At 34.4% G+C, this 23,225-nt stretch overlaps 2 protein-coding genes and 1 long non-coding RNA gene across 6 annotated transcripts; all 3 read right to left on the reverse strand.

Annotated features, from left to right (window-relative positions):
• LOC122598981 (L10-interacting MYB domain-containing protein-like) lies at positions 1-5,443 on the reverse strand. 2 transcript variants are annotated; one of them, XM_043771435.1, is made up of 10 exons: positions 5,279-5,443; positions 3,896-4,261; positions 3,658-3,808; positions 2,929-3,275; positions 2,713-2,845; positions 2,228-2,538; positions 2,001-2,133; positions 1,483-1,805; positions 875-1,380; positions 1-640 (listed from the first exon to the last, which is right to left on the reverse strand). In XM_043771435.1, exons 2-9 carry the CDS (start codon positions 4,226-4,228, stop codon positions 880-882), a joined length of 2,232 nt encoding a protein of 743 aa, XP_043627370.1. In that variant the 5' UTR covers positions 4,229-4,261; positions 5,279-5,443; the 3' UTR covers positions 1-640; positions 875-879. The 2 variants fall into 2 exon arrangements, with proteins under 2 accessions (XP_043627370.1, XP_043627369.1); XM_043771434.1 differs by having other exon boundaries at positions 1-644; positions 5,279-5,439.
• Positions 5,444-7,664: 2,221 nt separating this feature from the next.
• On the reverse strand, positions 7,665-12,794 carry LOC122598980. Of its 3 annotated transcripts, none has more exons than XM_043771431.1 (10): positions 12,748-12,794; positions 11,597-11,971; positions 11,362-11,512; positions 10,625-10,971; positions 10,399-10,543; positions 9,879-10,189; positions 9,667-9,799; positions 9,053-9,387; positions 8,476-8,966; positions 7,665-8,362 (listed from the first exon to the last, which is right to left on the reverse strand). In XM_043771431.1, the coding sequence occupies exons 2-9, from the start codon at positions 11,936-11,938 to the stop codon at positions 8,481-8,483; spliced, it is 2,250 nt and encodes a 749-aa protein (XP_043627366.1). In that variant the 5' UTR covers positions 11,939-11,971; positions 12,748-12,794; the 3' UTR covers positions 7,665-8,362; positions 8,476-8,480. The 3 variants fall into 3 exon arrangements, with proteins under 3 accessions (XP_043627366.1, XP_043627368.1, XP_043627365.1); XM_043771433.1 differs by having other exon boundaries at positions 10,664-10,971; positions 11,597-11,977; XM_043771430.1 differs by having other exon boundaries at positions 11,597-11,977.
• Positions 12,795-14,773: 1,979 nt separating this feature from the next.
• On the reverse strand, positions 14,774-16,211 carry LOC122600748. Its single transcript, XR_006324090.1, has 2 exons — positions 16,142-16,211; positions 14,774-15,638 (listed from the first exon to the last, which is right to left on the reverse strand). It is a non-coding gene; the product is annotated as an uncharacterized LOC122600748 (long non-coding RNA).
• Between the last annotated feature and the right edge of the window lie 7,014 nt (positions 16,212-23,225).

The following is a 23,225-nucleotide window of genomic DNA, read 5'->3' on the forward strand; positions in this document are numbered from 1 at the left end:
TTAAAAACGTTTGTAGGGGAAAGCACCTACGGTGTCCAAACTTAATAGTTCATGGGAAACACTGGTTATACCTCTATGTCGGACTATATATGAGAATACATATGTTTACAAAAAGGCATTTGGGAACCTTAGCTTCCCACTCAACAACTGTGCAATGAGATACTAAAGGCTCTCTTTGCCACCATCTTGTGTTTCCAAAGGATTGTGAAGGTAATTCAACCCGACGACAACACCAATGGATATCTTTAGCCATTAACGCACATGTGAAACTTGTGAAGTGCAAATCCTTGTATGCACAAGTCTCACATGGGACTAATGCCTTAAGATATACATTGGTGTTGTCACCGGACTGAAATATCTTCACAATCCTTTGGAAACAGAACACGGAGTCGTATATCATAACATTAACAATTCCATCATTACATCACATGATGAATAGAAACTACATCCTACTAAGTCTTAATCAAGTTTCCTATAATAGGTGTAATCAAAAACTCACTTGAAAAGTGTATATAACCTAAGATCCTGCTCCCATTGATGTAGAAGCCGAAAAGATTTTATGTGCAAAATACGTTCCAATCCCTTCTCCAGCAGCAAATGAATCGTATCCACCAAGCTAAGATTAGTAGATGTTCCCAATCTATCTGCAATGATTTCCTTATCAAATGCGAAATCAAGAGGTCTAAACAATTATGGTTGCAGAGTTTAACAATAAAAATGATTCTTAAATCTTAAAAACCGTAATCATGGTGAATGAATGCAAAAACCAAACCTTCTGATTTCAACTCAAAAAAATAATATCCTAATTTTAACCCATGACTAAGAGACATTAATAATAACTCCATTAAATGCTAAAAGGAAACTCGGAATGTACCAATACTAGTGTCTAAGCTTTCTCAGCAACCACTTCTTTCGTAATGAAACATCCAATGCCAAAAAGGTCTGTGCTTTTTTCTCATCTTCAAGAATATCACAACCATCCAGCAAAAGATCATCATCTATGTCTGGTATCGCTTGAAGTGCATCAACAGCTTTTTCTATTGCACCACTATAATTTTTATCTGTCTCTACACTTACTAACTTTGAAACCACATTTGCCATATCTGTAAAAGCTTCTTTTAAATCATCACTTTGGTTTTTTTGCACTTTGCCTCTACATACTGAAGCTAATTGTGACTTTTTTACCCGCTTTTTCCTGTTGACTGTCTTGGGTTCTTTAGGCAAGATTTGAAGATTTTTATCAATTGTGTCTGTCTCCATGTCAACCGAAGTATCTGAATTTGTCGTTAAGGTTTTTGCAGAGAAGCCTCCGAAAATAACTGAGAGTTTTGTATGGTGTCTCAAGACTGTACCCTTATACAAAGTTGCATAGGGGTGTTCCTGTTGATCAACAAATTTTTTAGCTAACTGCACAGTTTTAGTGTTGGCGTAACCGAATATTATATATAACTATTAATGGAGTAGTCGAGTAGAGGTTCTCACCTTGCTCATAGCCTCCCATTCCTCATCATTAGCTACAACCATTTGGCAAGTGTCATCCCAAGAAAAGCCATTTTGATTAATAAGAAATTTGACTTCGTTGAACTGTTTCATGAAATATGCATATCGATCTTGTAGAGCCTGGTTGTCATATTGTACTTTACATCTTTCATTAAATGATGACGTAATCATCGTCCAAACCTGATCATCAAAACCATGAACAATCTTCCCTTTGTGCTGCTCCAACATTAGTTCTATAAAGCATTCATCCATTTCAGATGTCCAATTATCTTGTGCTTCCGAAGATGAACTAGTGTTACTTTCACCTACAAGCAGATTAATACATGTATAAAAAAAAAATAATCAAGAATAATCAACAAATATTATGAGTACTACAATGTTAAGATTGTAATAAAAGTCTGTATTCTTCTCAAACTTAAGAGAAAAAATTACCAAAGAAAATAGAGTATATCTTCTTACAAACAAAATGTCTCACAACTTTTCAAGCAACACATACATACCTGTACTTGAGACAGAAACAGTGCGTGCCAAATGACTATATTGTCCCTCGGAACTATTTTGACCATAAACAACACACAGCTTATGGTAACTCGGCACAGTTTTAATTCTGTATGATCTTGCATCAGGGTGGGCCTGCATACAGATTACATTAGAAAAGTTGTAAAACTCAATTGAAGGAAAAGGGAATACAAGTTTAGACACAAAAGTAGCAAGATAATATGTTCACCTCAATGTATGAATCCCAAACATGATCCTCAGCTGCCACCATCTCTCGTGCATCATCCCAAGAAAATCCTTTTGCCCCCAAAAGGGTATGTATGTCATTATACTGTTTCTTCAATTGTTTGTATCGATTCTTCAAGACATCTTTGTCATGGTGGGAACTAAAATTGGCATTGAATGAATTGACCATGTCAATCCAAGCCTGAGCCACAAATGTCTGCCCAATTCTGTTTCCTCTATTCACCTGGCCTAGCAATAGATCAATCAGATAACGGTCCATTGGTGGGGTCCAATGTGTTCTGGAACGATGGCTGCCTACGAAACATAAGATGATCTTTTTAATTGTGATAATTAGATACAGCTAAATCCAGTACAACATTGCAACTCACAAGACAATGCAAGTAATCTCACTCTCACAGAAACAACTAATTTAATTTCTGTTGCTTTGTGCAGTTCAAATATATATTCACTGTCAAAAAATTCACGCACCAGTCTTAGCTCCTACATCTTCCACCAAATTATTACTTCGAGATCCATTAAAGATAGCACTTTCAAATATGGATTCCAAATCTTTAAAATTTGGCATAGATTTTGCTCTATATGATCGTGCTTGTGAGTATGCCTGCAACAATCGCTGCGTTACAGATAAAAGCAAAAGGGAGAAATGAAAGGATGATAGAACATGTCGAATCATCAAAGAGCTACCTTTATGTAAGCATCCCAAACATCATCCTTAGCAACTACCTTTTGCTCCTTCAGATCCCACGAAAAACCATCTTGTTTGAGCAAAACCTTTATGTCAGTATAATACTTGAATAGTTTCTTGTACCGATGTCTTAAGACCCTTTTCGTATGGTGGGGGCCAAACTTTTCATTAAATACATTGAGCATCTCAGTCCATACTTCTCTGGTAGTTGAACTATTACTATCAAGTTTATTGCCTTTTTTTAGTTGACCTAATAGCAACTCGGTGAAAAACTGATCCATGGCTAATGTCCACTCCGTCCTTGAATGCTCGGTAGTGGAAGGTGTTGTGCTTCCTGGTCCATCACCTGAAAAACAGATATATATGAACTTTGTCCGCCTGCACACACACTTACCGTCGAAACTGGTTAGGTTGTCTCGACTAGAAAACTTTGAACCCAATACTTTTATGCATACTTAGTATGTCGATTTGATTTCTATAAAAGAAAATATCTTTTAAATATATAATGGTTAGCAGATCTTATGCATCGAAAAACACTTTGGTCAACGTTCGACAAGTTTGATCTGATAGGACTGATTGACCCATATCCTTTTTAGTTAATTTTTCTACTATACGGTCTATACCCATTTAAATGGCTAATTAAAAAATCTAACCAAGTAGACCCATTCAAAGATACATGGGTCGAGATCGCCAGTTCTAGAATCACAGAGATATAAGAGAAAGCATACCTAAACTCACTCCATTGACTTCATCATCAACATCCATATCATGACTAGAACGACTATATCGTCCATCGGCAGTTGTATACCCAAATATCATACATAAGGCACTGAAGTTCTGCACTGGTTTCGTCTTGTAAAGTCTTGCATCCGGATGAGCCTGTAAATATTCACCACAGACTATATGAAACATATGATTTAATACTATTGAAAAAAAGTTTTTGTATTTCAAAATATAGTTAAGCACCTTGAGATAGGCATCCCAAACAGAATCATCTGCAACTACCATAGTTCTTGCTTCATCCCAAGAAAATCCATCTTGGCCAATCAAAATATTGACATCCTTAAAATGTTTCCACAAATTTGTATAACGACTTTTCAGTACATCCTTATCATATTGAGATCCAAAATTTGCATTAAATACAGCAAGCATATCACTCCAAGCTTGTTTGTTAAATGTATACCCTATCCTGTTGCCTTTTTGCAGATGCTCCAACATAAGGTCTACAAAGTAGCGCTCCATTGTCGGAGTCCAATAAGTTCTTGTACGCTCATTGTTGTTCACAACTTGACTTTCCATTGTCCCAACTAACAATATGATCAAACCATGTATCTGCAAATGATTAAACTCATCATTTGAACTAAAGGAAAAAAATTGGTCATAAAAACCACAAATTTAAGACTTCATAAAAGCAATAAAACTTAACACAAATTTACAACCTCATAAGTTACGCAGTAAAAAATTTTCACGAATGATGTGGGTACTTTTAAATTTGAAAAAACATGGCATATAACATCGAATAAAATCTTAATATTCCCTATCATCGGCAAGTCCGTCTTACACATCTTGTACGGAAATTTTAAAAGCTTCCAAAATAAAACCTTGCAAGTACCACTAGCTTAACTACGATAAAAAATATATAAAATTTGATAATGCCAAATCAAACCAAAATGTATACTACTATCCCTATTTACAATTCTATGTATCAGACTTCCAAATTTTCCTAATGATATAATGAACATTCAGTTCACTACTATTATATAATATATCTACCTAGTTGGCTACTCTTGTATGTCCGAATGCACCTGGTACCCGACCTCTTATTATTCCACATTTTAATTCATTGGCAGCTTATATGGCCGCAGATCATCAAAATTTTCGCGAACCAAATAGTACCGGTTACCCGACAAAAATTCTTAAGTAATTTACGACGTTGACCGGTAACAAACGCAACTACTAACATAAAGCGCCAAACTTTGGCCCAATGAAGCATAAAACAAGGGACCAAGAACACAAAGCACCCGACTTGACCACAAACCATGGACCAACAAATCACATACACCTTAAATAACCTCTAAATTTAACACTATACAGTAAATGAGACTACTTTTTTTAACTTTTAATAATCAAACACAACCTGGATATATAATATCATATGCGTACAGATTGAATTTTGCTAAAGATCAAAACTTTACACTAAGTTTGCATCAAATGAATGGAAAGATATAATTCCCAACAATTTATAAAAGAAAGGTACAAAATTTGATCATTTTTCATGCAGATAAATGAAAATAAAGAATCAAATAAATGGTAAAAAGAATATATATAAAAAGTGGGACTGGTACTTACATGGGATGGGATGGAAATTATTAGGGGGGTGTTTGTGAACAAGAAAAAGAATTGATCTTGGAACAAAAAGGGGGGCGATTGGGAGAAGTGTTAACCAACCCTAGTCCGGATAATGAGGCCAAATGGGCCGGGTCTGGTGTTTGTTTTGGTCTTTTGGATACCAAAAGTTAATAGTAATAATTAGGCATGTTTGTTGTTGGATTAGATGTAATTAGGTTTTGGGGTTTTATTTTTTGTTAGATTGGACATAAGTTTGGAACACGTAATGTTTTAATCATATAAAAAAATTATGTTTTACTGGTATCATTTTACAGTTGTATATCTATAATATTAGAATTTTTATACGTTGATCTAACTCTTTTAATTTTACCATTTGTATTTGTCTTTTAGAAACTTATGAAAACCAAATTCAATAATTGTAGTATGTAAATGTAAACTAGCAAGAAGTTATGATCTACCACGATAACACATTTAAAATATATTCAATAACTGAATAAATTTCTTTAAATTTATCACAATCTTCGAGGTTACGATAACACATAATGTTGAATTGGTAATTCTAACACAAAATGATAGTTCAAAAGATACTTCGACTTTTAAAAATGCAATAATCAAGAAAATTAGAAATGTGACACTTCAACATTAAAAGGAAAAAATCGTCATTTGAGCCATAATATGTTTATAACCACGTTAAGAGTAATTAACCATCTGTAGAGATATAACCGACCGTGATCTTATCAACCATGAAAACCCATCGGAACCTCCAATCAAAAGTTTGATCTTAAAATCTTACCGATTGATAACACGACAACTGTAGAAACCTTTAATTATAGATGATTAAAATGTTCCAAGCAAAGTATTAGTTATCAATTTACAATTCTCAAGTATTTTGTAATGTTATGTAGCTAAAAAATTCATGATGTGGAATGACTCGATGCTCATGGCTAGTAGTGGGTTGACATGGTTTAAAAATATATAGTTTGTAAGAAAGAGATGACAAGTTTACGTAGTATATTAAATGAAAATATAAGGGAAACAAAAGAAGAAGTTTGGTTTTTTCTTGTGTATGCATTTACAATGTGTTAGTATGTAAGATGGGTACCTAATTACATGCTTAAACATGTTTAATCAATTTAACTATTGACACGTGAATTATACTATTTTTCTTTATTTATATTCACGTTTAATTTTGCGGTCACTATTGAAACTATTTAGTTTATAATAAAAGCTACAGTTTGGAAATTGGTATCAACCTAGAGAAAATAGAAATACTTTAAATCAATTTAGAAGGTCAAGATGATTCTCCTTTCACATCATAAACAAACTAATAATACACATAGTGATTTATCCAAACGACCCCTGACAAACATCAGGGGTTTATGTAGAAATCATTTTTTTTGGTAAATCATCGTATTGGTTTCATATTTCGTAGGTCACCAATCCACGAGATTAATACAAAAGGATCCTGCACATAAATGGGACAAATCTCCTTCTTTAAAGGTGGACATGCCTCCAAATGGGCTTTTGAAACCTATGCAATTTTAAACTAGAGACCTCATATCGAAGGAACTTAAGCCTCCACCTATCACTAGACTACCCGGAGGCCGGAGTTTATCCAGTATACATTAGACTAAGCATACAAAGATTAAACCATTACATGTACGCATATGCATAATGCATGCTAGAGTTGTTAATAATGACAGAATTCTTTAAGACGCGATTCAATCAATGGCACTTGTTTAGATTGTTAAATATGCTGGATACACTGAAAGTCTGAAACTGCTGGATTTTGAACCAAAAGGAATATCTTTCCAGATCAAAACTGGTGATTGATTGTAACTTGTAAGATCTTATCTCTTTTGAATAAATTTAATCCTCTTTGTACCTGGTGCGTTTTGCGTACTCTTGGTCCCTGGCTTCGAGTTTACATATATACTTTTTAGGATCCAACTAAAATCCTTTGGCTCTAAAAGATTTTTGCAGTATTTGTGATTCATCTTTGCAAACTGCAATTCTAATAAATGAAAGACTTTCTTGCTTTCAATTATCAGACACACAATGCAATGACTTTTTAAAAATGTCATTATATGGAATAATCAACGATCAAAACTACTTCATCTAGCATTTTCTTAGTATGGCAGATTTCATATCATCCATAGTCTATACGCATCCACAACTTTTTTAAAATATTTGTACATATGGTCAAACTAGCCTGGTTGATTGGTCACTGTAAGGTTATATAAAAATCCAATACAAAACACCGCTGACCAGTCTTTTACTTGCATTATGTGCTAGCAACAAGTACAAAGTGGAAAAACACAATGTTGGTTCATTAGATTGTGTGGTATGGCAATGATAAATATATGAAATAATCAACAATGATAGATTGAATCATAAACTACAAGATTTAATATACTGTATTTAATATACAAGATTTAAACTACAAGATTCTTTGACTAAAATGATGAGCAGATCCAGGTTTACAAGTAGGCATATCTAACCACATCCTAACTCACATCCCTAGCTTCCCGCTTCTCATCCAATAGGATGTTGGAGCTCTTAATGTCACTAACTCATGAGTCATGATACAAGACTCCATGTTTTGTCTTCCAAGGATTGTCAAGGTAAGCCAATCCATTGACAACACCGATGGGTATCTTTAGTCATTAATGCACATGTGATACTTGTAAAGTGCAAATCATTGTATCCACAAGTATCACATGAAACTAATGCCTTAAGATATACAACGAGGTTGTCAGTGGATTGGATTACCTTCACAATCCTTTGAAGATAAAACAACGAGTCTCATGGTAATATTAAGGCCCCGATATCCTATTGGATGGTTACTATGAAACACCTTCCTTTTAATCAAAATTTTAAAGTGAACTACATAAAAAAAGTTATTTAGACAAAACCCCACTTTCAGGTATAAACCAATGATCTTGTGTACCATTGCCATAGAAGCCCCAAAGAGTTTGTGCAAACTACAATCCAGTCCCTTCCATCACCGGCCAATGAAAATTCACCTTTATATGTCCTCCAGGTCCTCCACACAAAAATATTGAAATGGCCCAACTCTTCCATCTGCCAAAAAAAATTATCATCAAAAGTTGGAAACTGTTCCAGTTGGCAAGGTTTAACACCAAAATTATTCCTGAAAACTATTAAAGCAAGAAGGTTCTCATATATGAACGTACCACTATTAGCGTCCGAGGTTCCTCAGCAACCACTTCTTCCGTAGTGAAGCGTCCAATGCCAAAAAAGTCTTCGCTTTTTCCTCATCTTCAAGGATATCACAGGCGTCTAACAAAAGATCGTCATCTATGTCCGGTATAGCTTTAAGTGCATCAATTGCTTTACCTATTGCAATAACGTTGTTGTCAATCTTGGCCGTTAGCAACTTGGAAACCAAACTTGTCATATTTGTGAAAACTTCTTTGATATAATCACTTTGGTTTCTTCGCACTCTGCCCCTACGTCGTAAAGTTAATGGCGACTTTTTTACCCGCTTTCTCTTGTTAAGTCCCTCAGTTTCTTTAAGTGGGATTTGAGAATTCGCAACCGTGTCTATACCCATTGGCATAACTGTTTTTGTTACTAACTTCTCAGAACAGAAGCCTCCAAAAATCAAAGACAAATCTTTATGGTGCCTCAAGACTACACCCTTGAAAGTTGTAAAAGCATGTTCCTGTTCATATCACATATTAGCTAACTAAGCAGTTGAACATGCATTGTAAACCTAGTATTGATAACTTGAATGAAAATTTTTAACACCTTGCTATAAGCATCCCATGCCTCCTCATTAGCTACAACCATCTGGTGAGTGTCATTCCAGCTAAAACCACTTTGATTAAGAACGTATTCAACATCACTAAACTGTTTCATGAAGAATGAGTATCGATCTTGGAGAGCCTGATCGTCATAGTGTAATTTACATCTAGCATTAAATGATGATGTAATGACTGGCCAAATCGGGTCGTCAAAACTATGAACAAACTTATTCCATCTGTGCTGCTCCAGCAGTAATTGAATAAAGCATTCATCCATTTGGGGTGTCCAATTGCTGTTTTCTTTTGCTTCTGAAGATAACCAACTGTTGTTACCTTCACCTACAACATAAAGAAGAACTTAAGAAAATTAACATAAAACAGGACATGTAGTACCAAATCAGCAAGCTGTCAAGTGTTCAAGTGCCATCCGGGACAAGGGTATATGAATAGCAATTAAGACTTAAGACACCTACCTAGTATTGTAAAAAACAATATACTTCTGACATAAGTCTAAATTCTTTAACTTGAAAAAAATAATACACTTTCGACCTCCGAAATAAAATAATATCTCTTTATAAGAACAGAAACTATCATAAGATTCAGAGCAAATATACATACCTATGCTTGGGACGGAAGCTTTATGTGCCAGATGACGATATCGACCCTCAGAAGTACTTAGACAAAAAACAGTACACAGTTTATGGTAATTAGGCACAGCTTTAGCTCTGTAACATCTTGCATCACGATGTGCCTGCATACATTCTACATGAGAGAAGGAAGAAAACTCCACAATAGTAAGAGACAAAGAAAAAGCAAGATAAAATATCCACCTTTATGTAATCATTCCAAATGTGATCTTCGGCTACCACCATTTCTCGTGCATTGTCCCATGAAAAGCCAGTCTCTCCTAAAAGGGTACTGATATCATTGTACAGCCTCTTAAAGTGTTTGTATCGATTTTTCACGATGTCTCTGTCATAGTTGGAGCTAAATTTGGCATTGAACGACGCAACCATGTCAATCCAAGCCTGAGTGACAAATGACTGTCCGATTCTGTTTACTCTATGAACCTGGTCCAGCATTAAGTGAATCAAATAACTATCCATTGGCAGCGTCCAATGAGTTCTGGAGCGTTCACTACCTACATAATGTTGGATTGAAGTATGAGACCATATAATTCTATTGATGCATCATGTATAATTACTCTGGAGATGCCAATTAACTACGATTTTCTATACCACATTCACTAGACATCATAAACCACCATTCTGCTCCTTGCGGATGCGGATATTAATTGACATAAACTGATACAAGAATCAAAATAAACTGAAGTTGCACAAAAAAACACACCAGTCTTTGATCCTGCTAGCTCCTCATCAAGGTTCATATCCAAGTCACTAATTCCAGATCCCTCAATGATAGTTCCAAATATCGATTCTAAGTCTTTATAATTTGGCATGGACTTCTCTCTGTAAAGACGTGCATGCGGGTGTGCCTGCAATTATGGATGACCAGAACACATTACATATAAAGGGGGGAAGTGATAATACAAAACTCCAAATCATCAAATAAATACCCTTAGGTAAGTATCCCAAGCATCATCTTTACCAACTACCTTTTGCTCCTTTGCATCCCAGGAAAAATCATCTCGTTTGAGCAAACCCATTATATCGATATAACACTTGAACAATTTCTTATAACAATGTCTTAAGACCCTTTTCGTATGATGGGGACCGAACTTTAAATTGAATAGATTGAGCATCTCAGCCCATACTGCTCTGGTAGTTGAATTGTAATCATCAAGTTTATTGCCTTTTTCTAGCTGACCTAATAGCAACTCGATGAAAAACTGATCCATGGCTAATGTCCATTCCGTTGTTAAACGCTCAGTGTTGGGAGGACTTGGTCTTCCAAGCCTATCACCTAAACAGTAGAAATATTTAAAGTTTGCTTTTGTAACTATGGTCATAAGAGGTCGAATTGGGTCGATAACAAAAACTTTAAGAAAGCTTTTATGCACAAGAATTCAGTTAGAAAAGCAATATTACATCTATAACAACATTACTTCTGCGATAAAATGGTTCAAAAGGTTTATGCATCAAAATGCACTTTTGAGGAACATTCGACCCATTTGACATATTTACCTGAATGGAACTCCCATGTCCCGTTTAGTTCCAGTTTACCCATTTGACTAGTCAAGGATAATATACAGCCTGACTCGACCCATTCCTAAGCCAATGAGTTAAAATTGCCCCCTCTAAAATATTTTACAAATAAATTCCCAAATCTTGACGATAAAAAGTAAAAACACACCTACACTCACTCCATTGACTTCATTATCAATATCCATATCATGACTTGAACGACTATATCGACCATCCGCAGTTGTATGCCCATATATCAAACATAAATCACTGAAGTTCTGTACTTCCTTTGTCTTGTATCGCCATGCATCCGGATGAGCCTGTAAACATCCACCATAGTGAGAATATTATATAAAACTACAGCTAAATTGTTTTGTTTATAATATGAAAATATAGTTCTGCACCTCAAGATAAGAATCCCAAATATTTTTATCTGCAACCACCATACTTCGGGCTTCATCCCAAGAAAATCCACCTTGGCCAAGAATACTCTTGACGTCATTATATTTCTTCCACAAAGTTGCATAATGACCTTTCAGCACATCCTTATCGTATGGTGATCCAAATTTTGCATTGAAGACGGCAAGCATATCATTCCAAGCTTGTTTGTTAAATGTATGCCCATCCCTATTGCCTTTTTGCATATGCTCCAACATAAGGTCTACAAAGTAGCGCTCCATTGTTGGAGTAAAGTATGTTCTTGAACGATCCTTGTTGCTAGGAACTTGACCATCCTCTCCATCCATTCTCCCAACTAGCAAAATTATCAAACCATCTACCTGCAACTGAAAAAACTTTACTCATAATTTAAAATATAAACAATATGCTTGCTTCGTCTTCAATTATATATCCACATTTCTATTATGGATTGTCCCAAATCAATATATTAATTTTACCATTCTAACCTTAATACGCTTTTCCATAAACTAGCTATTAATTGTATGATTATAAATTATTACAAATTGTGCCTTTTTTCTCAAAGTGGATATTTAATTTGGGAAATAGCGAGTTGCTATAATGGGTCTCAAGAAACAGCACGAAATCAAGAAACTTGACAACATAATCATAAAAATCATACACGTATTAAGGACGCCGATCATTGCATAAAATCTTAACATTATATCATATCACAAACTGTAAAAAGATTCGAGCTTTTATCAAGCTACTTGTGCTTATTTCAGTCTTGAACGTTTTAAGTCGAGCTTTCATTGAGTTCAGCTCGAGCTCTTACTGAGCTTTAGTTTTGAAATAATAATTTCAAAATGTATCTGAAATTTAGTCTATTATCAAACTTTTATGTAAATGTTTAAACTTTTCGAACGTAACCTAAAAGCATTACAAATTTGTGTAACTCAAACAGTAAAGTTAGAAATTACTCTAGCAAATTGATACAAACCCTCCCTAATCTTGTAAACAGTAAAAAAAAACACACGAAGAATAATTAACAATTGAATAAAAAAGCTAACAAAATTCGATCTGAGAAAAAAAGGAATAAAAATAAATAAGATGGGAATATGATAGAGAAATTATTATATCGATGGAAATAAGAGCTTACAGATTGATGGTGTTGGTTGACATGAATAGATTAGATCTGGAATGGAGTGAAGGGAAGTGAATAGCAAAAGTGTAGTGTAACCGAGTTTTGTTTGGCTACCCTTCGGGTCCGGTCAATGTCCGTTTCGAATCAAATTAAATTTTAAACATTTCCCATCATTTTTCGTTTTACATGAAACGGTACCTGCGCGTTACGGCGCCGGTGGTGATGTAATGGCGGCAACGGTGGCAGCGGTGAAGGGTGGTGGTGGCGAGCGGCACTAACGACAGCAGTAGACATTGGTGGTGGTGGTGGCGGCGGTGCGGCGGCTGAGGGTAGGTTATTGATGTAATTTGGTTTCGATACATGTTAAAACTTAAAATATTAAACAAAGACTAATTACTTTATAATATAGATGGATTATGATCCTCTAAAGTTATATTCAACTTTATAGGTAAAGTTAGATTAACTTTAGTCATTGGATTAAATCCAATGGTTGGTATTCAAATGTGATGTTTAAATCTTTAAATCCAATGGTTGGTATTCAAATGTGATGTTTAAATCTTGGCCATGAGATTTTATCTATTGGTTAAAGTTGATCCAACTTTAACTTTAGAGAATCTTAATCTCATATAGATAGTATAGATAGATGTGTTTTCATATGAATGGTGATATTGATACAACAAAAATTAGACATTTATAACAAATATACAAATTTTATTATATAGTACATAACTGTATAATTCAAATATTAATCATCAATAGAAAAATATATTGAAAACCACTTTTATCTTGATTCCCCTGTGCTAACCCATTCATACCTCACACTTTGTAGTCAATTTTCACTGGCATAAGTGCTCTAGTAAAGGTATTTGTGATTGCTTTTGATGATTTCCTTTTCTTATTCATCCTATAACATTTATTTGTGTTGAGGTTTGAATTTGAGACATATTGGTAGTCTTTGTTATTTGTTTAACTAAATAAAAGGAAAAAGTCAACTTGCTTAAGTAAATTAAAAAAAAAAAAAAAAAAAAAACCTTAGGCAATGCATCATCGTTGGTGTTACTACCCCGCTCGGCGTTGACGAGTTTGGGGTTGTGGCGTAGGAATATCATTCGGTGTCCTTTTTCTTTTTGTATTTTACACATCTTGAAGACTTGAAGCATATATTAATCGGGTCAGGAGTTATGACCGCGGTGTATTCATAGTGGGAGCTACGTGTGTTGAATTTATATATGGGAAAAGAATCTGTGTACATATGTAACTTGTTTTCAGCTACTATTGTAGGAAGGAAACTTTGTTTTGGTTTATTGTATGTAACTAACTTGATAAACTGAACGGATCGTGTAAATAATCTGCTAAATGCTGATGTGGTGGTCTCTCATTGGGCCACGTATCAGATGTTTGATGGTGCCACGTTAGTATCCGGCCGATTTCTTACACAATTCGTTCAGTTTTGAGACAAACTTACATACAATGAACGAAAACAAAGTTTCTTTCCTACAATAGTAGCTGAAGACAAGTTACATACACACACATATTCTTTTTCAATATGTGCAGATTTGTACCATATGAAAATTGTTGCCTTTGGGAAACATTTACTTTGCCAAATTGTTCTAGTCCAAAAATGTAAGTAGACTGTATTAATGCATCATCTTTAAGCATTTCACATGATGGATCAACCACTGCTATAATTAGGAGACTTTGTGGTATGGCCTTCTTGTTGCAATTGTTATGTATATCCATCCAGATCACTAGAGAAGATTGGAAACTAAACATTGATCATTAACATAACATAGCTGAATATAATTGATCTTTCTAAATGTCTATGCAACGGCATAACTTGGTTGATACCTAGTTGTGAATTAGATTTTAAGATAATTAAAATGAAGATACAACATAAATTCATTTGATATAATATTACAATAGATCAAGTCTAACACAGTCTAACATAATCGATTACATGATTAATAAAACATGACCCTATTAATCTATGTCGTTTGATTTGGAAAAACAAAACCATATCACTAAATTAAAACTAGTATTATGCATAAAAAATATTGAAACAATTAAACATAATGATCAAAACTTCTACAAAGTGCTCAACTTTAAAGAAAAATGGGTAGAGTGTTTGAATAGCTTAAAACCTCACAGAAAAAGAATTAAGTTGTACAAGAATGCAATTCTTTGTCTAGTACTTGTGGGATTGAAAATCCAAACCATCCAGGCTTTTCAATTCCAATCCAACAAAATGTTGGAGCTCTACAAATCACGGTGTAAAAGATCATGTTTGTGAAGAACTAAAAAGGTTGTCCCATGTGCAATACCAATGCATATTTTGAGACATGAATCCATGTGAAATTGGTGAAGCAACTAACCTTGTAGTAACACCAATCTCACATGGAAACAACGTCTCAAGATATGCCTTGATATTGCACATGAAACAAAGCCGTCCACACATTCCCAATGATTGTACAAACTAGTGCCTATGCATATATTGAGGCATCGAATGCACGTGAAATGAATACAAAACTCATATATTAGCATGCACCCATTTCACATGGATTCGACGTCTTAACATATGCATTGGCACTACTTGTTGAATACTTGCACAAATCTTTCAAAACATGACTTTTGCACCGTGATATAAAAAGCTCAAACATCCTGTTGGACGAGAATTAAAACATCCAAAATCTTTTGGCTTTTCAAATTATTCCTTGAACCTCATGCTGGTAAAAGATGATCGTTAGTCACAACCATCATCGAGCCACTTCACAATGTCCAAATGCAGAAGCAACATCACCAATGATGCCGACGCTCTCCTTTGCCATGACTATCATCACGCCTAGCCAATATACTTAGCATTTTTCACATTGCTCATATAACCGCTGATAAATTCACCATTAATTTGTCTGCAATTGGCATACAAAATAATAACATCAGCTCAATATCTTATTTGGGCCGCCAATAAGGTGTCAAAAGTTATATAAGCACAAGTTTGTATATTTATCCCAATACATCAAGGGGTTAACTAGTATGCTTCTAGTAGCATACTTCCACCATGATTTTCAGGGGGAGAGATTTTATATTCAAACATGTGATTTTTTGTGAGATGCTTATAGCAGAGTATTGGTTTTTCCCATACACCAATCTCACAAACAATATAATGATGTATGAAAAAACTATAATACTCAATTTATGCAATCCACTCCAAATCCAAATACTTAGAAGGCATAAAGTAAACAAAATCTAGCAACTAAACATATAACTTGGGGATTATTATACAGATTACACCCACAGATTATCCACTATATATATGTGTTACATATTAATTCACAGTTAACAGAAAACACGATTTAGAAAGCTAATGATCAAGTACTATATAAAACCTGGAAAAAAAAAAGTGAATTCTTACCAATGGTTGCCGATGTAGGGTTCAGAAATCATGGTGGCTGACCTGAGAGATTCAGATCTCAATGGAGTGGTGAGTGGGGTGTGTTATTATAGCACATTCACCAATTTGTAAGTTACAAGAGTCGTCCCTAGAATAACTGTGTATTTACCTTTTTTGACCTTAGTTTAAGACTTTTCTAAAATAAATATACAATAATAGTTACCCTATTACTGTACTTGTAGTTTTATTAAAATAACAAAAAGTCACACGTATAAACAATGGTTACCAACCATCGATAGATGGATTTGTATATGGTGGAGCGACAGAGGTTTCCCAATATAGCCGGGTTTCCTTTGAAATTGGGGTTGGGTATATGAAGAGGCATGCCGCTGAGCCCAAAATTACCGTTAAAAAAAATTGTAACAATGGTTAAAATAACATGCATTGATTTTTCAAATTATTAGATATACTTTTGATTTTGGTAGGAAGCCTACGTATATTGATGGATTCTATACGATGTTGGTTAGAGATTGGTGACAAAAATAAAAGTATGGAAATATAGTTTTGTTGAAGGGATCCAACGTTATTTTGAGAGCATTTTAGTTAACTAAATTTTGAGGGCATAAGAGTTACTCTTACCATGATCACAAACATCATATCAGTATAAATACTTTTGTTTTTCATCTTTCTTCGAATTGACAAAAATAATTTGAGCACGTATAGTCAACAGCTATAAGTTGACTGATTCTAAGGCTGACTGCAATAGTGGTCTTTTATTTGTAGTCAATATTCTTCATTTGATTTAGTAGTTTCATATATACTTTCATATACGAGTATATTTTACATATGTATGACGTCCACTAAAAAGCAACGACCCATTTTTCACTTTTTAATTAATGAAGATATAAGAGGTCACACACATTAATCTATCATAGATTCACCTGATATGGTATAGTTAATAGTAGTAGATAATTCATATTTGACCAGCATACCCATTATAATGTATAATTTAAAATCGTCATGATGTAGAAAGAAAAGATAGTCAAATGTTATATAATATACTCATCTTAAAATAATCTTAATCATATGTAAATTAATAATCTTAATCATATGTAAATTAATAATCTTAATCATATGTGTACGTGTTTCCTATTTAAAGAGAAACGTTACAAATTAAAGTAGTTTTTTCGACTATATTCAAGCTACTCACTATCACTTGTTTGCTGCTTATTATTTTCTCCTTTGATTCACAAAATGTCTTTCATGAAAGATTATGATCACCTTAAAATTGAAATGAAAGATATAGTATCGGCCACCAATGACTTTGATTCTACTAGGGTGATCGGAGGAGGTGGATTCGGGCATGTTTACAAAGGAGTGATCTCTCTCCCGGAGGGACAGATCAATGTCGCATTTAAGAAGTTAGATCGTAGACTGGGGCAAGGGAATACTGAATTTTGGAAGGAGATAATGATGCTTTCAAAATACAAACATGAACATTTGATATCCCTCCTACGCTTTTGCGTTGAGGGTAATGATATGATCCTTGTGTACGAGTATGCTACTCGTGGCAGCTTGGATCACTATCTAAGTGATGTTAGTCTCACATGGACCCAACGCTTGAAGATATGTGTTGGGGCTGCACGTGGGCTACATTTTCTACATGATCCAAAAGAGAAACAACAAAGACTCATACATCGAGATATTAAAAGTGGAAACATCCTCCTGGATGAGAAATGGACGGCTAAAGTTTCTGATTTTGGCCTATCAAAAGCTGCCCCTGCTAACCAACCGCAAACATATGTATTCTCGAATGCAGTTGGCACCCCTGGGTATTGTGATCCAGTGTATTGGGAGACAGGCTTCTTATCAAAAGAGTCTGATGTGTACTCTTTTGGAGTGGTCTTGTTTGAAGTTTTGTGCGGGAGATTATGCTGTGAGTATCGTAAAGGTGAGCTAACTAACATTTTAGTGCCTAAGTGGAGACGTTGTTATGATGATAAAAGCCTAGAAGAGATCATCCCACCTGGTCTAAGAGAACAAATGGAACCCCATTCATTGAACTCATTTTCTGCCATCGCCTATCGATGTGTGAAGAAAGCTCGTGAAGAACGTCCAACAATGGATGAGATTGTGAAAGAACTTGAGTTTGCACTTCAACAACAAGTCTGTATCATATTCCTCTCTTATTAATTTTATTAAAATTTTCCTATGTATGTTTCTTCTAGTATAGCTAAATCTAGTTTCATAATTTTATCAATTGGAGTCTCCCTACAAAAGACAAGTTTACAATATACATGTACACTTATACAGGAGATATTTGACAAACTTGAACAAAGATTAGAGAATTTTGAAGATCTTGCAGTGAGAGTTGATTTGGCCACAGAAAAGATCAGGATTGCAAATCTTCCAATACCTCCTCAAATATATGGACGCCATAAGCAACTTCTCAGGTTTCTCTACAAAGGTTTCTTTGTTGATGATCAAGAAGTGGTAATTTGTTGCTCGTATTTCCTATATATCATACATGCTTATTAACTCTTGGTATATTGTTTTGTTTAATCTTTCACATGACAACACCTTAAAGAAAATTTTAAAAACCTTGTGAGGATTTGAAGGAGTGGTAGAGGCATCAATGTCACAATAATTAGCATGTCCGAAGTCTAAAAATTAAAAAACACCGTAGAATCCGAATAAGATATCTTGGAATATTTTCATTAATGATAATCCAAACCATCTATCATCCATATATACAGAGGTATTAACATAATTAAAGATGAACAAACTCCTAAGTATTAATTATAAGGACATGTAAGCAGTAAACATATATATCATTATCTTCAAAAATCTCTTTAGAATTTAAGGTCTATACATGTGAGCTTACTGTTATCTTCCTCTTCGGACACGCTCTAACAGTTCTGTTACTAATAAAGTGAATATGATTGATAAACAGTGGGTATCAATGAACGTAAATGGAGAAATTACTAAAGTGGTATCCGCGGCAAAATGTTTCTTTGGAGAAAAACATGAAATGAAGGTAGCAGGTACTAAACCTACAAGGCATTCAAAAACTGTAAGGTGAGTTACTCTATTCTAATATACTTGATTAGGCCACTACATCAAAGTCAACAAATAGCTTGCCACCTCGTATGACCCAAATAGGATAAACCTTCTTTCTTTACCCGTTTCCATATGTTTGACTGTGACAGGAGCAAGTTTCCATATTACTTGTGGAATGTGTATAACAATCATTTCAGAGTGGAGGTGGACACTCGATTTTTGGTACCACAGGTCACATACGATATCTACATTGTTTTCAAATACTGTGGCCATGGGCGTGCTCCACGTTATACACCCTTCGGGTACAAATTGGATAACGAGACACACTATTCTACGTCATGCATTGCATACAGAAAGCAGAATAGTGAATGGATGATGACCAAGCTATACCAGTTTACAAGCCACTCTAAGCAACAAACATTTAGTATTCTGTTCTTCCCAAGGCACCAATTTATTCACTATCACGAGTATGCTTTTGAAGGCATTGAATTTCAGCCTGTGGAACATGTAAGTTAGACGTTAAACTTAGAATTTTGTTTGATGATGCATCAAACAAATTATACCACTAATGAAATCTATTTTACAGAAAATTTGTACAAAACAAGTTAAAAGTTTCAAGGAGAATATGCATTTGGAAACAAAATTAGCAACTAAATTTGCAGATTTGCTCAAGTTGTCAAAAGATGTTATACAATGGAAAACCGAGATGGAACTTTACTCTCTTCTTCGCAAAGGATTCTTCACCATTGAACCTGAAGAGGTATTCTTTTTCTTTTCATTACAATATATATATATAGTCTGTATTCTACATCACGTATATCAGTTAACAAGCCGCTAACTGCCAAATTCCAGTTTCAGAGGTTACCACCGTCGAGCCACTGCTCAACCCAACCAACTTTAGCCAGTTATCACTCACGCTTTAATCGTCTACATTCTCAGCTGTACGATCCATTTCTCAATCAGAAATCGGTTCCCTTGCTGGTAAGTGTATCACTTTTTATATATCCATTTTGATAAGTCAGTTTTTTTTTTCTTTCGAAAAACTAGTTTTTTGCACCATTTTTTGTAAAACTCGTCAATCAACACCCAACTTTTTGAAACTAGTACATGTATTGTTAGAAAACCTGGTTCATTTAGAAGACCTGGGTCGGGAAACCCAGGTATTGAATTGTTAGTTTCAATGGTAACCCCCACCTCCTTCTCAAACCAGTACATGTAGCGTAAGTGGAAGGGCCGGTTTGGGAACCTGGGTGTTGACTAGTCATCACTTAAATTCATCAAATATGCAAGAACTAAGTCACTAACACAAACATGTACACGAACCAAGGTCAATACCCGGGTTACCCAAACCTGGGGCCTTCATTTTATGGGGTTTCAAATCAGCGATACAAGTTTTACAAAAACTATGGTTGATCCGCAAGTTTTACAAAAGTGTGTAAAAAAAAAACAATTTGGTACTTCTAACAAATGCCATTTCACATATGTTTGAGATTCCAAATGCCATTTCACATATTGAACTCTTGAAATTGATACCAACTTGGTACTTCTAACGAAAATGTTTACCAGTGGATTTCTATTTGCAAATTCATGAAGAAACGTCTTATGGTACCTGCTAGTACATTTTTGAGCAAAAGCGAATGGGCGTGCAATTCTGTAGCAGAATCAGAATCAAGGTTATCCCTCTTTTCTATTATAACATTACTGAGAATGTTCAATCAAGTTTTACTTGGAACTAAAGTGTAGGCAGTGTATGTGTGAGTGTTGCCATTTAAAAACCGATGAAAATGTATTAATTATACCCAAAAATTTTGGTTCCCAATTATGTAGGTTGTCTGTCTCAAACAACCTTTTGCAACACTTTATCAGTGGAACAATTCTAGGAGTCATTTTATCCAAAATATACACCAAACGCTATCTCGTTGTTGTAGCATATGTTGCGATACTCTGTTTTTTTTTATAACTATCATTCTTCACTACACCGTGGAGCATTAGTATAATAATGTATTACCTGATATAAATTGCTTTTTGCAGGTTCAAAGTGGTGACCAAGTCTCTAATTGGTTGCTGGTTCGATATCCACCTCCAGGAAACATTTGATTTTTTGTCACCTCAGACAACATATTCATGTCACCTCATATACAAACTACCTAATCACTACACTTCATTTGAGGGTCCCATGGTAATAGGAATTACCGGTGGCAGTGATGATTGTTTGTTTCGGTCGTCAATCTGTTTAAATAGTCATTGTCATCCCCCAATGATTGGAACCAAGGATGATTGCAAATCTTTCGACCCCTTAGAGACCTGCAATATGGATGGCCATTCAAAGCAAAGGAAGGATGGTTGGATGGAAATTCAATTTGCAGAAGTTACGATCCCTACCTCAAATACTTTGTATAGATTATCTCTACAGGAAGAAAGATATGAAAACACAAATTTTTTTGGCATTGTTATTGAAGGAATTGAATTTAGAGCCTTGTAAATGTCTTTTTCAACTTCTGTTCCAAAAAATGTCCCTTTTAATGTATCCCCCAACAATTAACTCATACGAGTGTTACTCCTTGATTTTGACTTTCGAATCATATGTTAGTTCATTTCTGTTAATTATTCTTGAGTGTTAACTTTAGCTTCTCCCTTTAGTTTTATACAAATATTATTACTCATCTCACAAATTAGGCACTCTTTCTATCTATATGTTCAAAGACAGCAACATGACTATAAGTACCCAAATTGCCACTTTACCTGACCCATTTCAAAAATATTAAGTATTGTAGTAAAAAATTATCTACAGACTTTTGACTATATTCATACCCAAAACTTATTCAAACTTTATAAACTCCTTGTAACACATGCACACCATCTTAGGACTACTTATCTCCAAAGCCGGCTTAACGTTTTTGGGCTCTAAGCGAGATAAATTTTGGGGCCTTTTTTTAAAGAATGTAACAAAACCCTCTTTATCGGACTTGGACCAGCAAGAATAAAGTAAAAAACTAATTAAAAGTATTTTTCTTAATCTAATTTTGTATGTTTGAAAAACATTTAAAATATTTATATAAAGTATATAGTTCTAGCTATATTTCATGGGCAAATCAGAAAACACATTAAGTTTTAAAGATGTAATAATTTAGCATTCTGATGATTCATTTTAGAATAAAAAAACTCAAAATATCCAAATGCTTAAAGCAAGATTGTGAAAATCTAATTATCTATCAATCTGTACTATATACAATTTATGCATGGTTCATTTTACTCTAGAAAGACAACCAACCTTAAACATCATGTATTTAGAAAAAAAAACTTTACAATACTTAACTCAACAGATTATAATCAACATCAAAGAACTTACTAATAAAACCTCAACAAATTACAATACTAAATGAATAAGTCGTACACATTTTATAATTTTAAAAAGTTACCGTAATATTTTCAAACACCACGGTCCATGGCACTTGTTAGAAAATCATAACTAATGATATAAGAAATACTAAAAATGATTTAAAAAATGGCCATTTACACTCATTATAAACTTATAATAAACACTAAACCTTAAATCACGCAATCCAAAATAAAACTTGTAAAGCCTAAAACGTTAGTAATAGCCACAACCAAGTCCGCAACAATTAAAAAACCAAAATTGGAGGCTCAATATAAGTGGAGGCCTCAAGAAACTGCCTAGCCCACCATCATAATTGGGTCGGCCCTGCTTATCTCATGTTAGTGTTTAACCATTTGGGTTAAACCTATAAATTAAACAACTTCAACACTGCAAGCTCTTTTATATGGTCTAACTTTTTTACTTCATGTATATAAAATACGATACCTATAAAGTTATAATACAACTGGGCAACGCGTGTGCATTTGCCCAATTGTATTATGTACAAAAATATACTAATCTGTGTACAAATGGCCTTCCGGTCACAAAATACATAGAATTTAAGTATTCAAAGAAGAAATTGAAATCAGAAAATGTAACATTTGTGATTTTTGACTCGTATTAACGTATATTAAACGTTGATAATCTTGATTTAGTTCCATGACTTTG

The sequence above is a fragment of the Erigeron canadensis genome, chromosome 5, assembly GCF_010389155.1.
Source record: "Erigeron canadensis isolate Cc75 chromosome 5, C_canadensis_v1, whole genome shotgun sequence".
NCBI lineage: Eukaryota > Viridiplantae > Streptophyta > Magnoliopsida > Asterales > Asteraceae > Erigeron > Erigeron canadensis.

Bases quoted from the DNA above. Each gene is read 5' to 3' on its own strand.
- LOC122598981 (XM_043771435.1), bottom strand. From the start codon at position 4,228: ATGGAAAGTCAAGTTGTGAACAACAATGAGCGTACAAGAACTTATTGG. The intron at 3,809-3,895 runs GTGCTTAACTAT...GAATATTTACAG, and splicing joins TTTGGGATGCCTATCTCAAG to GCTCATCCGGATGCAAGACT. The intron at 1,806-2,000 runs GTATGTATGTGT...ATCTGCTTGTAG, and splicing joins TGTTTCTGTCTCAAGTACAG to GTGAAAGTAACACTAGTTCA.
- LOC122598980 (XM_043771431.1), bottom strand. From the start codon at position 11,938: ATGGATGGAGAGGATGGTCAAGTTCCTAGCAACAAGGATCGTTCAAGA. The intron at 10,544-10,624 runs GTATTTATTTGA...CCATAATTGCAG, and splicing joins CTTGGGATACTTACCTAAGG to GCACACCCGCATGCACGTCT. The intron at 9,800-9,878 runs GTGGATATTTTA...GAATGTATGCAG, and splicing joins TTTGGAATGATTACATAAAG to GCACATCGTGATGCAAGATG.